A 13,362-nucleotide genomic window follows, 5' to 3' on the forward strand; every position below is an offset into this window, starting at 1 on the left:
ATGGACCTTTACGGCCCACATGGTTACAAGTAGCTGTCACTACATGCACCACAGATAAGCCCATTAACCAATCATAACAATTAACCTGAACTCAGATCATGGTAAATTATTCAAAGCGGCTGGCGAATGTTCAGATGCACCGGTCACTGCAGATAGTGGACAAAATCATTAGTTTCCTGCTCTGGTTGGTAAGATTTGTGTTTGGTGACCACGAGTCAAGAGTTCAATCCATGCTGATTACCTTCTCTTTATGTCAAAACTGTCTCTCTATTTCACTCTAAAGGAACCTTTGTGAGACGGTATCAGGTTGTACGCATTCCAAGTTTAATTGCCGCTCTCTCCATCTCCTCATGTCTCTCCTCCCGGTTCCAGATAGTATTGTATAGACTCTTATCAAAATTCAAGACAACAGTCTCTTTCTGTGTCTCGCTTTGTGGAACAGTCACTTATACTACTTCTGATGCCCCAACCCCGACTCCCTCTTTACATCTGAACTCTTTTCCGTCTCTTGTCGTGTGACAGTCAATGAAACCCGTCTTTTGATGTCACTTTGTTTCTCCTGTTCTCTCTCTCTCTATCTCTCTCTCTCTCTCTCCCCCCGCCTATAGGGCGCTGTCCTCTGTAGTAGCTTTGGGGGCTAACATCATTTGCAACAAGATTCCGGGGCTGGCCCCCCGTCAGAGAGCCCTCTGCCAGAGTCGCCCCGACGCCATCATCGTCATCGGCGAAGGGGCCCAGTTGGGCATCAACGAGTGCCAGTACCAGTTCCGCTATGGCCGGTGGAACTGCTCTGCCCTTGGAGAAAGGACCGTCTTTGGACAAGAGCTGAGAGTAGGTCAGTCAGTTTGACACTGGCTGTTGTCAGCAAAAAAACAGAAAAGATTTTCCTTTTTTATTTTCTTTAACAAAACCTAGAGAAGGGGTGTAATTTGGCAAGTATGTATAGAGGGATTGTAGCAAGGAGTTATTTGAACAGTTTTGATTCTCGATTCAACTGTCCAAGTGAACATTTACGCCTGAATACAATTGACCTAGCAGATGATTGCTGTCATTAAAGTAAAACTCACTGGTGAAATCATAGTCATGACGACCTTACAAAGCTCTCAGGTCCAACTTTAGGAGATATGAATGACTTACAAAGATGCACCTTGCGTCGTAACGTTAGTACAGTACTAAATAACAAAAGCCATATGCATCACCTTTCCTTCCTGGATTTACCTATCCTCACTTCTCTGAGAGAACCGGCCCGGAGGCTGAAGATATAGGGCGGTAACAACCTGTTCACTTAGAATACAATGACTTATAATCTTTCATGAAATATTGACGTGGGACCTTTTGTCCAAGGCTTTGTCCGAAAAGTACTGATGTCGGATAATCTTTTTACTTGAGATAACGCTGAAGATGACAGTGGAGATCTTAGATCAGCAACGATGTTCTAAGAGTCTTATAAGATTTAGGCTGATGCATGTAAAAGTTCAATATATGCTCCTTCCGACATAAAAAAAACAAACACAAAAAAAAAAGTGTGTCAGGACATCTGGGAGTGCAGTAGTGCTCTAATTACGTCAAGTTGTAGTTATATCACAAAAACCTTGGATGGAGCATGTATTGAGCTTTAATGCACATCACTGGTTCTCAAACCAGGACCCCCAGATGTCCTTGAGGGTGTTCCAGGGGGTCCCCAGCTAAATCTGACATAGAGTAGCATCAAAATCAGTTGAACCACTTTCATCTTATATACATCGGCTATTTGAAAATAGCAGATCAAGCTAGAGCTGCCATTTTCTACATTTTTAGTCTTTTAGAAACATTTTCAAGACACAAATATTGTAGCCCCGGTACTTCACATGAAATATCTTCTGAGACAATTGACGATCTATAAGCTGACAAAGCTTGGTGTCTCCTCGCATTGTGAGCTTTTTATTCTCCCAGAATAGGGATGCTAGGCTACATGTGTTTAAGCTCCATTTCAAAAACAGCAGATCTACAAGCTAACAATGTGTCACACCTTTGAGCTTGTAGAGCTGATATTTATTTTGCATTTTTGCTGATGAAAAGTCTTTAAAAAATCCTCTCTGTTCTAGAATGTTTTGTCAAAGGTACTGCTCAACTTCTATTCACTCTGCGTACAGTTCAGCTTAAGTTTGACGAAATTGCCTTTCAGATGGGTGGCGAAAACGTCATTGAAAGCAAAGCAGTTCCACTTCCCACTGGCGATAACCACAATGAACTGCCTCCACGTGTAACTGACACGAACAACTGAAACTCGAAGCCTTGTTGCCCGTGTCCTAAAGGCGTTTAAATCTATTATCTGCTCCATGTGGCTTCATTGTCACCTCTCATTTGTGACGACCCATACTGTCATTCCAGTTCTGGCTTAAAATGTGAAAGAGAAAATGAAAAATTGTCCTCAACACGAAAGATGGCAGAAGGCCTATCTGAGCATGCCATCCGCGGAGAGCCTGCCAATCAAAGCTGAGCGATTTGTACTGTAAACACCACAAACATAGACGTCTCTCAACATTCCTCCTCGCCAGATACGTTTGTCTCACAGAAGCCTTCCGCTCGCTCCTAACGTGGACCCCTTATATAAAGTGTCTTTCTGTCAGGCTGACATGTTTTGTTGCGGTCCGCTGTGGGTTTGGAACTGCGTTTAATCCAGCTGCTCTGGGAACAATCACTTCGCCCTTGACGGGCGTCAGAGACAGACGGCTGGATAACTTTATGCCTTTCTGTCGGAAGAAGCGTATCTCGTTCTCCCGCGGTGTGTGGAAGGGCTAATAGAGACACTCATCCATGTAGTAGGCTTGACATTGGCATTGCGGGGAACATTCCAGACCAGTAAATCTCATTTCAATCTCATCTAATAACTGCTACACGAGCCACTAACAATGTAAAATCACAAGTGGTGCTTAATGTCTCAATCTGCGACCTCAATCTGTCTTGCTTGATGAATTGATGATCAATAATGAGCAATTGTTGGCCAGTTGTTGGCTCCTCTTCTCATTTGTGTCCCATTCAAAAAAAAGGAAACTTCTGCCCCCCTCACCCCCTCGACTCTCTCCGTGTCTTTACTGCTTCACTTGATTGACCTGCCGGGCCTGTGAACTCATTAAGTATTGAGAAACACCAGGGAGATTCATTCTAACCACTAATTGAAGTCAGCTACAGCAGCTGGATGGCAACAATGGAACCCTGCATGCAGCGCTGTACAATCAAAACAAATCATATTGCCGGGAGATGGCTGTCTGGCCATAGCAGAGGAGAGCCTGATGCCTTGAAAAACGCTCACTATACAATATTTCCGCAATATTTCCGAATGAGCCGCAGATTTAGCCTGTTGAGAGAAGACTTCAGAGTTTGTTAAGAGTTATGGATGAGGGGGGGGGGGGGGGGGGGGTGACTTGGGGGACTGCGGGTCCAACGGTTTCCTTGGGAGTGAGTTTGTCAGGTTGGAAGGCTGCCATCACAATCGCCTCTATACCAGAGACGCCATGCATTAATACTCGGGGGCCGTTTAGAAGATCGCAGGGCCGGCATTATCTTGATTGGGGACGGAGGATATCAGATTGCACTGCCCAATACCGATGCCAATAATTGCATTTCCTCTCTATGCCATAAATAAGTATATAAATGTGTTTATTTTGAAACCCAAATGGTGACTCATGAACCTCGCAATGGGGAACATCCCAGTCAAGCCCAGCCACAAATTATTTCAGCATTCAGCATAGCGGTATCACTTGCAATAATGATGTTGGACTGTACCACTTAAGCCCTATTTTATACATCAGCTATGTGAAAATAGCCGGTCTACAAGCTCAAAATGACTTAACGCAACATGGTGTGAGCCTGTAGATAAGACGATTTTGACACAGTAGTTCTACTGCTGTGGGAGCAGTATGCAGTAGTGGAAGAAGTACTCAAAAGTAGCAATATCACACTATAACAATAATTTTACAAGCAAAGGGTTTCAAATAAATAAATTGTAGTGCATTAAAAAGTAAAATATTTCCTTCTAAAATGTAGTGGAGTAAAATGAGTAAAAGATGAGCAAAAGTAAAAGTACCTCAAAAAGGTACTTAAAAGTACAATATTTGAGTACATGCATTTGTTACTTTCCACCACTGACAGTATGGATTCACTGAAGGCTTCTCTGGTCTACCAGTAGATGTCACTTGTGCTTCCCCACTTGGACTTAAGCTTCTGAGAAATGGAAAGACGTTTTAAATCCTTGCCATAGTCTCTCTTTGCCCACAAACAGGGAATGCCTGCTGGGTTAGATCAAGTATTACCAGCAAGGCACAATAGGCTAAACACATGGCTAAACACTTGTTGAATTGTTTAACTCCTAAAGTCAGCTTGATATTTTTGTATTTTACAAAGATTCCATTGTGGTTTTCCACAGGCTAACCCAGACCAGTAGCCCTAAACTTTCCCCTTCATGTTGATTTAGAAAGCTTGATTACTTTTAAATTCTCCATTTCTTTCACAATGTTATATTTCTTGAGACAACACAGCATATTTTATACGAAGGAAAAAGTGCCATTGGGGCAACAATAGCAACAATGGGATTTTAAAGCTGCAACCTGGAACTTATTTTAATTCCTAAAATATTATTTTATCCAATCTGTATGGTAGAGTTTGTTAATACAATATAAATAACACATCTGCAGTGGTTGGAAGTGCTGTCACTACTCTACCATTGACACATTTAGATCCATGTGTTGGGTAGGACACCTACAGGCTCACAAACCCTGCCTGAAGCTCATGAGCATAAGTCTCTCCTAGTAGCTGTTTGGTTTCCCACATGGGGACCTGGGATAGAATCAGTTACAGTTACCTCTCTCTGTCAGACAAGGACATGAAACTTTACTTCATACACGCAATATACCATCACACACTATAGTCCAAATTAAGTCAAACTTGCAGCTGGAATAATTACAGGAGTCAGTGCTTAGGAAACCTATCTTGCAAATATTTGCAACATGTTGTGACTAGGGTTGGAGCTCGAAACAAGAGTGCGCTACAAACTCGAAAACAAATGTATTGAGTACCCGGTATCAATAAGCTTTGGGCTTATCAAGCCTGTTATCGAGCATAGCGGCCCATGACATCATGTTTAAACAATCCAAACAAGAGGCGATCAATAAGTTATTACAGTACTATTCATAATATAAAGCCATTTAAAGGCCCACTTCACCTCACCTCATATGATGCATCATGCTGCATCATATGATGCAAAATGCATCACTAGTCATGCTGAAATACTAAAATATCTCAAAACACAGATTGAACACAAAGAATAACATAAAGGATTGTGTTGCTCATGTCCCAAACAACAATAAAATAAGATCTGGTTGTCCCAGAGGTGAAGTGGGCCTTTAACACTTATTGCACACTAATGAATGATTGTTTTAATGATATTTCATGTTAATATTTGTTACTTTTGTCGTTTGTCATATTCATAGATGGTGGTCAGCCACAAAACAAAGTCTCAAAACAACTGGCCAATAAAAAGATATACCTGTTCTGTTCAGAATTTGTTGTTTTGTTACAAAATATTAGAAAACGCTCAATAGTGGGCTCGATAAAAGCCTGGTTCAATAAGCAGGATCGATAAGGTGCTCATTATCAATAAAGATTAACGAGCTCCATCCCTAGTTGTTCACTGAGCTTGTTGATAGGCTATTTTTGCTATTTGTCGTACAGCAACGTATATAGGGCTTAAAGGGGAAAACCACCCATTTCCATATTGAACTGCGTTGCCTTGAACTGGAGGATTGATTTTGGGGTTTGTATTGTAAATCACACCGTGATTTGCAATACCCCCTTTAAGTGGTTAACCACAAAGTTCCAAAACCATTCCATGTAACGTTTGACAAAACATTGTACCTTGGGAATGTCTGTCAATGATTTGATTTCCCAAGAATGCAAAATAAATAAAATACAAACTATGTAGCTCTTGGGCAGAAACCTTGTATCTACATATTTCAACTTTTGCTTTTAATAAATTAATGGGTTGCGCAAAAAAAATACATAGGAAAAATTGCAGAGCTAAAAGCTTACGTGAGCCTATAGATATGCTATTTTCTAAATTTAAACCTTTTTGAAAGTGAAAGTGGTTACTTGGGTTTTATAAACACGTGACCAATTAAACGTTTTAACAAGAGCTTGTGACTAAATAATAAGTACTTCGGACATACCCGAGTAACCCGACAGCGACAATATGAATGATCCATGTTCTGCCCTCCCCCCTATAGGAAGCAAAGAAGCGGCATTCACTTATGCCATCACCGCAGCTGGAGTGGCCCACGCGGTGACGGCGGCCTGTAGCCAGGGTAACCTGACTCAGTGTGGCTGTGACCGCGAGAAGCAAGGCTACCACGACCAGGAGGAGGGCTGGAAGTGGGGCGGCTGCTCGGCCGACGTCAAGTACGGCGTGGACTTCTCCCGCCGCTTCGTGGATGCCCGCGAGATCAAGAAGAACGCCCGACGTCTGATGAACCTGCACAACAACGAGGCGGGGCGGAAGGTAAACCTGACTAGGGCTAACTGTCGATTATTATCCGTGCGATTCTTCTGTCGATTTCATTTTCAATTTATTTTCATAATCGAAAAGCGCTCTTCCTTTTTTTGAATTAATATTTGTATTAGGAGTTTAGACACACAATCAGTCACATCTGTATGCACATAAGAAGCTTATTCAGCAATATATGGAGTGACAGCCTTCCATCAGAAGCGCTCTTCCTTTGATAACTCATGAAACTAAGTTTTTATGATGTGAAATAGAATGTTTTTTTGTTTGTTTTGCTCATTTTACAGTATATTTGACTTTTATGTCCTATAATTTCTATTTTCTACCACTTCTTCCAAAATCACAATCTGCATCAAGTGAGTAGAGAGACCACCTCCAACCACAGCACATGTCCTCATTATATACACATGCCCTCTATATACTTTATCGTAAGGATTGGTTAACACAACATACAGTAGTGCTGCCTGAAGTACATCCATGGACAAGTGGCAATTCTATCTTTAAACAACGGCGGAAATTGGGTCTACCACGAATCCCAGGTCGGACATGAAACATAAGGATTGCAGCTTTAACAACTGTTTGCTTTAGACAGACCTTTCTGTCGAGTACCTGCGATAAAACTAGAACCTGCTGATCAACACCTACAGCCTTTTTACACACAATATTGCTATTAAAATAAAGCTCCGCTTATAATCAATTAAGTTAAACTGATTTATGTATAGTTACAGATGCTAATTGCTAATATTCTCTGGGAACAATACTATACTGTAGATGCAACCCTGCTTTGATTGCAAGTGACTGAGAAGATTGTATTCAATTGCAAGACTTACTCTCCCCTAAGTAGGCTAATGGCTGATTTATTGTAGGCTATATTTGGTGGTGCTAACTTACAAACAAACAAAATAACTGATTTACAAGCTTATAACGTGTTGCAGGGTTGCGAGCTTGTAGGATCTGCTATATTTTTTTAGATTGGTATATTTAAAAAAAACAGACTTAAATCAGACTAAAATCCATTCTTAATAATATTTAGGCAAGGGAATAACAGCAATCATGGGTACTTCATACAGACAAATAATTTGTTAATAAAATTAAGCTGATGCAAAGCGGAGGTTTTCAATGTGTGCGCGTGAGGAATGCGAGGTCGGGCAGTCACCGCTGCCAAGTGGGAGTTGTGCCACAGCCCTGCGCTCCATTCATTGAATTACCAAGCATTAAGTCAGGATACGAGATATTATTGCAAGTCTCTCTCTCTTCCTCTCTCAGTGGCAGCACCAAAACCTTTGCTTCTGCACCACTGCACACGCTGAACCAACCAAAATCGGGAGCCAATTCCCTAGCGATATCAATGCAGAGGAGGACAGCGTGGATATAGAGTTGCTGATTTGATAATGCCGGTCCCATGCTGTCAGCGTTAGGCTACACCATGTTCTGATTATATGCTTGCCCACTCGGCAATCATATTGCCTTTCACGTCCCAGATAATGGCAGCGATAATGCATCTACTGTCAAAACTTCTGGCGGTTTTTTATTTCAAGCTCAGTGTGTCACAACTGTAAAATGTGAGCTTGTGTGGCAGTGACCTGTAACTTTTGTCAGCTGGATTTATCTGTGAGGTATCAAAATATAAATCCTGCTCTAACCGCGGTGTAATTTTATACACGTATGGTTGCATTGAAAGCTCGGGTCAGTTTTCCTGTCCATTACGTGGTCTTAGGAAAGGTAGAGTTAATTATAGGCTACAGTCTTTTGGTTATAAGTTATTTTTCCCCCCAAGTTTTTGACACAAAGTTGGCACTGTGATCAACTTTAGGCATGCGAAATGTGTACTACTGATACATGTGAAACTTAGTCCATATGACAGTAGATATCTTTGTGTCCTTAACCACTGAAGCTCTATGTATATACTTTGTTGTAGCCCATGCCAAATTAGCAGATCTACAAGTTCACGTGTCACAACTCAAATAATCATTTATTCTTTTTTTGTTAACAAATTGGGGTAAGAAATACAAAATAAATAAAGAGAAATTGGCCCAAAATAGGGATGCCAGGATTAATCTGGTCAAAATACCTTGGTGCCCTAGGCCTAAAACCAGAGCACCAAAACGAGGGCCCCGGCTGGTTGTAGGGTTAAAACATTCGGCCACCACCACAAAGGTTTCCCTGCAACGGTGCCTCTGGCTATGGCGGACTTTCAAACAGCCTCGTGGGTGGGAAGCGAGCAGGGGATTGACCCGCACTAGCGACTCCTAGAGGATTTTCGTAGCGCCTGTTCAGTGAGGAGGGTAACTGAACGATTGTGCGCCGCACACAAACTGGTGAAAAGTCCTCACTGGCAGGTTAAAAGCTGCTGCTGTAGACTCCATTTGTATCAGAGGAGACATGAGGTGGTCTACTACACTCTCCCTGGGCCAGTGGGGAGGGGGTTGGACCATATGGACCAATACTACACAATGGAATAGAGCGCCCAAGTCCCGACGTCACTACTGCTAGATGGCACTATTATCCGAGGTCACGTTATTTTTTAAATTGATATCCCCATTATCTGTATGTATGATTTCTTGTATGTCTTTTGTCTTGTGTGTAGGTCCAAGTCTGTAGTCTTGTTTGTCTAAAAAATCCTGAAAATAAAAAATAACAAAAAGATATCCCCATTAGGGATGGGACGATAAGCGATATTATCGTTTATTGTGATAAAAAAACACTCACGATAATCGTATCGTGGAGATTTAATTTATCGTGATATCGTCCTCCGTCATGCACTGAACCCTCTATAATTGGTAAAAGGTACTTATCATATACGTAGGCCTACTTGATAGTCTTTTTTCACTCTATCAAATGTCTTTGCCAGAAAATTGTAGATCTACAAGCTCACAACGCGTTGTGACGTGTTGTGAGCTTGTTCCGCCCCAGGATAATGGATTTTGATTATTGTGATAATATCGTAAATCGCGATTTCTTTTGAAACAATAATCGTGATATGAAATTTTCATATCGTCCCATCCCTAATCCCCATAGGCCAATCTTAGATCACGTCATATAAGAACTGTGTTCCAAAAATAAACAAATCATTCGGGCGTTTCTGTCAGGGGGGTGGCTCTGCATCCTTTATGATATTCATTCATATTTGATTGCCTGTGTCTGGAGAAAATCAAGTTAATTCTGCCGGAAAGTCAGAAACTACACTTCCGAGACACTTCCAGGTTTGAAATCACTGTTCCCTACCAGCCACGTGGGAAATGTAGTCATTGGGTTTTGTTTGACTCGTTTCTAGCGTTTATTGTGTTACTATTAGGGTAAATGTATTTCCACCTTTAGTCGATGCTTCATATCCATATGAGTAAAATAGTTCTTATGTGAGGCGATCGAAGATTCCCCTATGGGGATATCAATACAAAAAAATTACAATGTGAATCCGGGTAATAGCGCCATCAATCGGCAGTGACATCAGACTTTGGTCTATTGGCAATGAGTAAATTGGGAGAAAATTTTAAAAGATGAAAAATTAAGAGAAATAAAATACAAGATACAACAATATTTGTAATGAATGTACTATGGATGTGCGAAGCCACATTGGTGACTCTAAACTTTGAATACAAAACAAGTACAGTACATGAGAATGAGGAGCGATTATTTAACCACTTCCAACCCGGCAGCCCGATTTGGGCAATGGCATGTCATTATGTATACCCAAATTTGTCATTTTGAGAATACTTTTAAAGAAATATATTAAAAGAAGCTCACTCCGTTGTGAGCTTTTAGATCTGCCATTTTTGCTTTTCGTCATACTGCAAGCAAAGAATATAGGACTTAGGCGGTTAATCATCGTAACCATGCCTTTACAGATGTGAGGTTCACAGCCAACTGGCGCACCAACTCCTACCCTCTCTGTCTCTGTGTTCAGATCCTGGAGGAACGCATGATGCTAGAGTGCAAATGTCACGGCGTATCGGGCTCCTGCACCACCAAGACATGCTGGACCACTCTGCCCACCTTCAGAGAGATCGGCTACCTGCTGAAGGAGCGCTACAGCGACGCCGTTCAGGTGGAGCCGGTGCGGGCCTCGCGGCTCCGTCAGCCCTCCTTCCTGCGCCTCAAAGAGGCCAGGGGCTACCAGAAACCCACGGACACGGACCTGGTGTACCTGGAGCGCTCGCCCAACTACTGCGAGGAGGACGCGGTGACGGGAAGCACAGGGACGCAGGGCAGGCTCTGCAACGGCACCTCTCCGTTCACAGACGGCTGCAATCTGATGTGCTGCGGCCGGGGCCACAACACGCACCAGTACACGCGCGTCTGGCAGTGCAACTGCAAGTTCCAGTGGTGCTGCTTCGTCAAGTGCAACACCTGCAGCGAGAAATCGGAGGTGTTCACCTGCAAGTAAGGTGGAGCGAGCCAAGGCAGGGGCTCAAGGGGAGACTGGGGAGTAGGGGACTAGAGATAAGAGCAACACCGCAAGGAGGTGGGAGTTTAAGAGAGAGACGGAAAAAAATATTCGTCATTTTGCACATTTTGACATTCTATTTGGAGTTATTTTATGAGGAAAGGAAAAGAAAGACAGAAGTGAAATGTCTAACGAAGGTCGGAGAGAACGTTTGAGAAAAAGGCAAAGAATGTTTTCTTGTGCGTTGACTGGACAAACTACGATGTGACACCAACATGTTGCAGTGCAAGGATCAGTCGTTGACTTTTTTTTTCTCCAACAACCGCCTAGGCAAAGTAGGCATTGTATTTAGGATGTAGGTTACAGTCTTCAAAAGACATCACTCGTAGAGTAAAAACAAGTTCTTATGCGGATGAGAAGAAACATTGAATTCAACACAGGTAACTGGAAACGGTACACAGGTGAAGTGCCTTTTGACTGCCATGAGAAGACCCCAACACAAGTGGCTTCCGCTGAGGACTGTAAACACGACAGCGGGACAAATTTAACTGTACGCTCACACTGTATTATGTTTGAACACTGAAAATATGAAAATAAATGATTTATTTATGTTAGAATATCTTTCAGACTTAAGTCTTATGGTATGGACAGCAAGTTCAATTGCTGGTTAACATTTTTATCTTTCCTCACAACCTTCGATTGCTACTGATAAGTTTCAAGCTGGGAGTGTCCGATTTTTACAGTAGTGTGGCATCACCTTTAGAGCCACTGAACTAAATGCTTCTTTTTTGCAAATCTCTTTTGCTATTTTCATTTTCACATGTATGTTTATCACATCGTCAGTAGCATTTTAAGCTAGAGTTGTTCTCTGTTGTTTTGCACTTGCATACCTTCCTATTTTCATGAGACATGGGTTGTATTGAGTGCTGCACTGACATGACCCCCTATGGAAGATTAAGCCTGATTTATACTGGGTGTCACACGGCGAAAATAGCCGTTCTACAAGCTTAGAATACACTGCATCGCGATATGTTGTGAGATTGTAGATCGGCTTATTTTGGTGCCCGACACCAATGTGCAACCAAGTACAATGGGCCCACACCCTTTGTTAGGCTAAGAACCATAGCGGCAGAAACATACACACATGCTATTTTAGGCCTCAAACAGGTCAGTTTGAACAGCGCTGCACAGCGTTCACCGTGCTCATCACTTTGTTTTTCGGAGTGGGGATGGGGGGGGGGGGGGGGGGGGGGGGGTGGGCTTGCTCTCTCGACTTCTGAGAAACACACATTGGAACGCCACACAGAGGTGGAATCAGGTTCAGATACATCGAACATTCCCACGAACGCCAGAGACACGGAATTCCACATCGCGGGCCCTTGCTTACACAAAGCCTTCCAGCGCGGTTTAGGTCTGCCTGGGTTGATGGCATGTGCCCTAACCACACAGACAAGCAGAAGCGGGGTGGGGGGTTGGGGTGGGGTGTATGAGAGGGTTAAAGGCCACGGACTATTTTTGGGCAGCACCCTTTTATGTATTCAGAGATGTTTATTTAGGCTTTGTGTAACTTACAAAACAATTTGAAGAGTATATTTTTATATGCGGTAAATATGGCACTTTATGTCATTTATAGTTGGGAAAGGACGGTCGCTATTTACAATCGTTTATCTTTTTTTGTCATTGTACTCAGTTTTTGAGAGCCACAAATTATTTAGAATTTCTGTCTCTGATCGAAGTTCCTAAAATTGTACATAATCCATGTGTTCTATACAAGTAGCCCTCATTGTCCATCTCGATATGATCCTTAACGGTTCCAGAGTACCGTTGGTGAAACATCAAGTGCGGGAAAGAATTTTGTGACGGTTGTTAAATCAAGTAAATAAATGGATGCTATACCGGAGATGTTGCAACTGGTGTTTCCACAACTACTAATGTGCAACTTTAGATCGTAAGGGATTCAGTGTTTACAGCTGTCTTATTAGTGCTTGCAGTAACTACAAAGAGTAGCTCATTGCTTTCTGAAAGCATAGTCCTAACATGGAAAACGAACTGCAACTCAAAGCTTATTTCATGAATGATTTTTCAAGCTGGATCAGTAGTGCTGAAGTGGTCATATCTTTAGTGACGCAACCAAACTGTGCATCGCTTACAACAATTGACAAGTTGTTTTGTTCTTTTTTTTGCCAATAAAACATGAGCATCCTTTTTCCGTCTCTGTGGTTTTGTGTGCCATTTGCTATTAACTCTACTGGGTAGCACAAGCAATGTGACTTACTGGTTAGGATTAGAGATTCTGACATTGAAGCCAACCTGCTCACACATAATGCTTAAAATCCCCGAAAGATAAACCCTCCTCCTTTATTTAACAAGACAAAATGAAAACACAACAAGACATCTCACATCTCACACAGGAACACTTTATTCAGTGGACTATAAACACCTT

At 42.2% G+C, this 13,362-nt stretch overlaps 1 protein-coding gene across 1 annotated transcript in view; it reads left to right on the plus strand.

Moving 5' to 3' along the window:
• The window catches only part of wnt7ba (wingless-type MMTV integration site family, member 7Ba), a gene marked incomplete at its 3' end in the record, with an annotated part of 13,416 nt that extends 2,497 nt beyond the window's left edge, over positions 1-10,919 (plus strand). Inside the window, exons 2-4 of the mRNA XM_080754494.1 lie at positions 609-835; positions 6,261-6,532; positions 10,440-10,919. Coding sequence (XP_080610620.1) covers positions 609-835; positions 6,261-6,532; positions 10,440-10,919 — 979 coding nt within the window. The remainder of the gene's footprint in view (positions 1-608; positions 836-6,260; positions 6,533-10,439) is intronic.
• Between the last annotated feature and the right edge of the window lie 2,443 nt (positions 10,920-13,362).

Source organism: Nannobrachium achirus (genome assembly GCF_963921795.1).
Source record: "Nannobrachium achirus genome assembly, chromosome: 23".
Lineage (NCBI taxonomy): Eukaryota > Metazoa > Chordata > Actinopteri > Myctophiformes > Myctophidae > Nannobrachium > Nannobrachium achirus.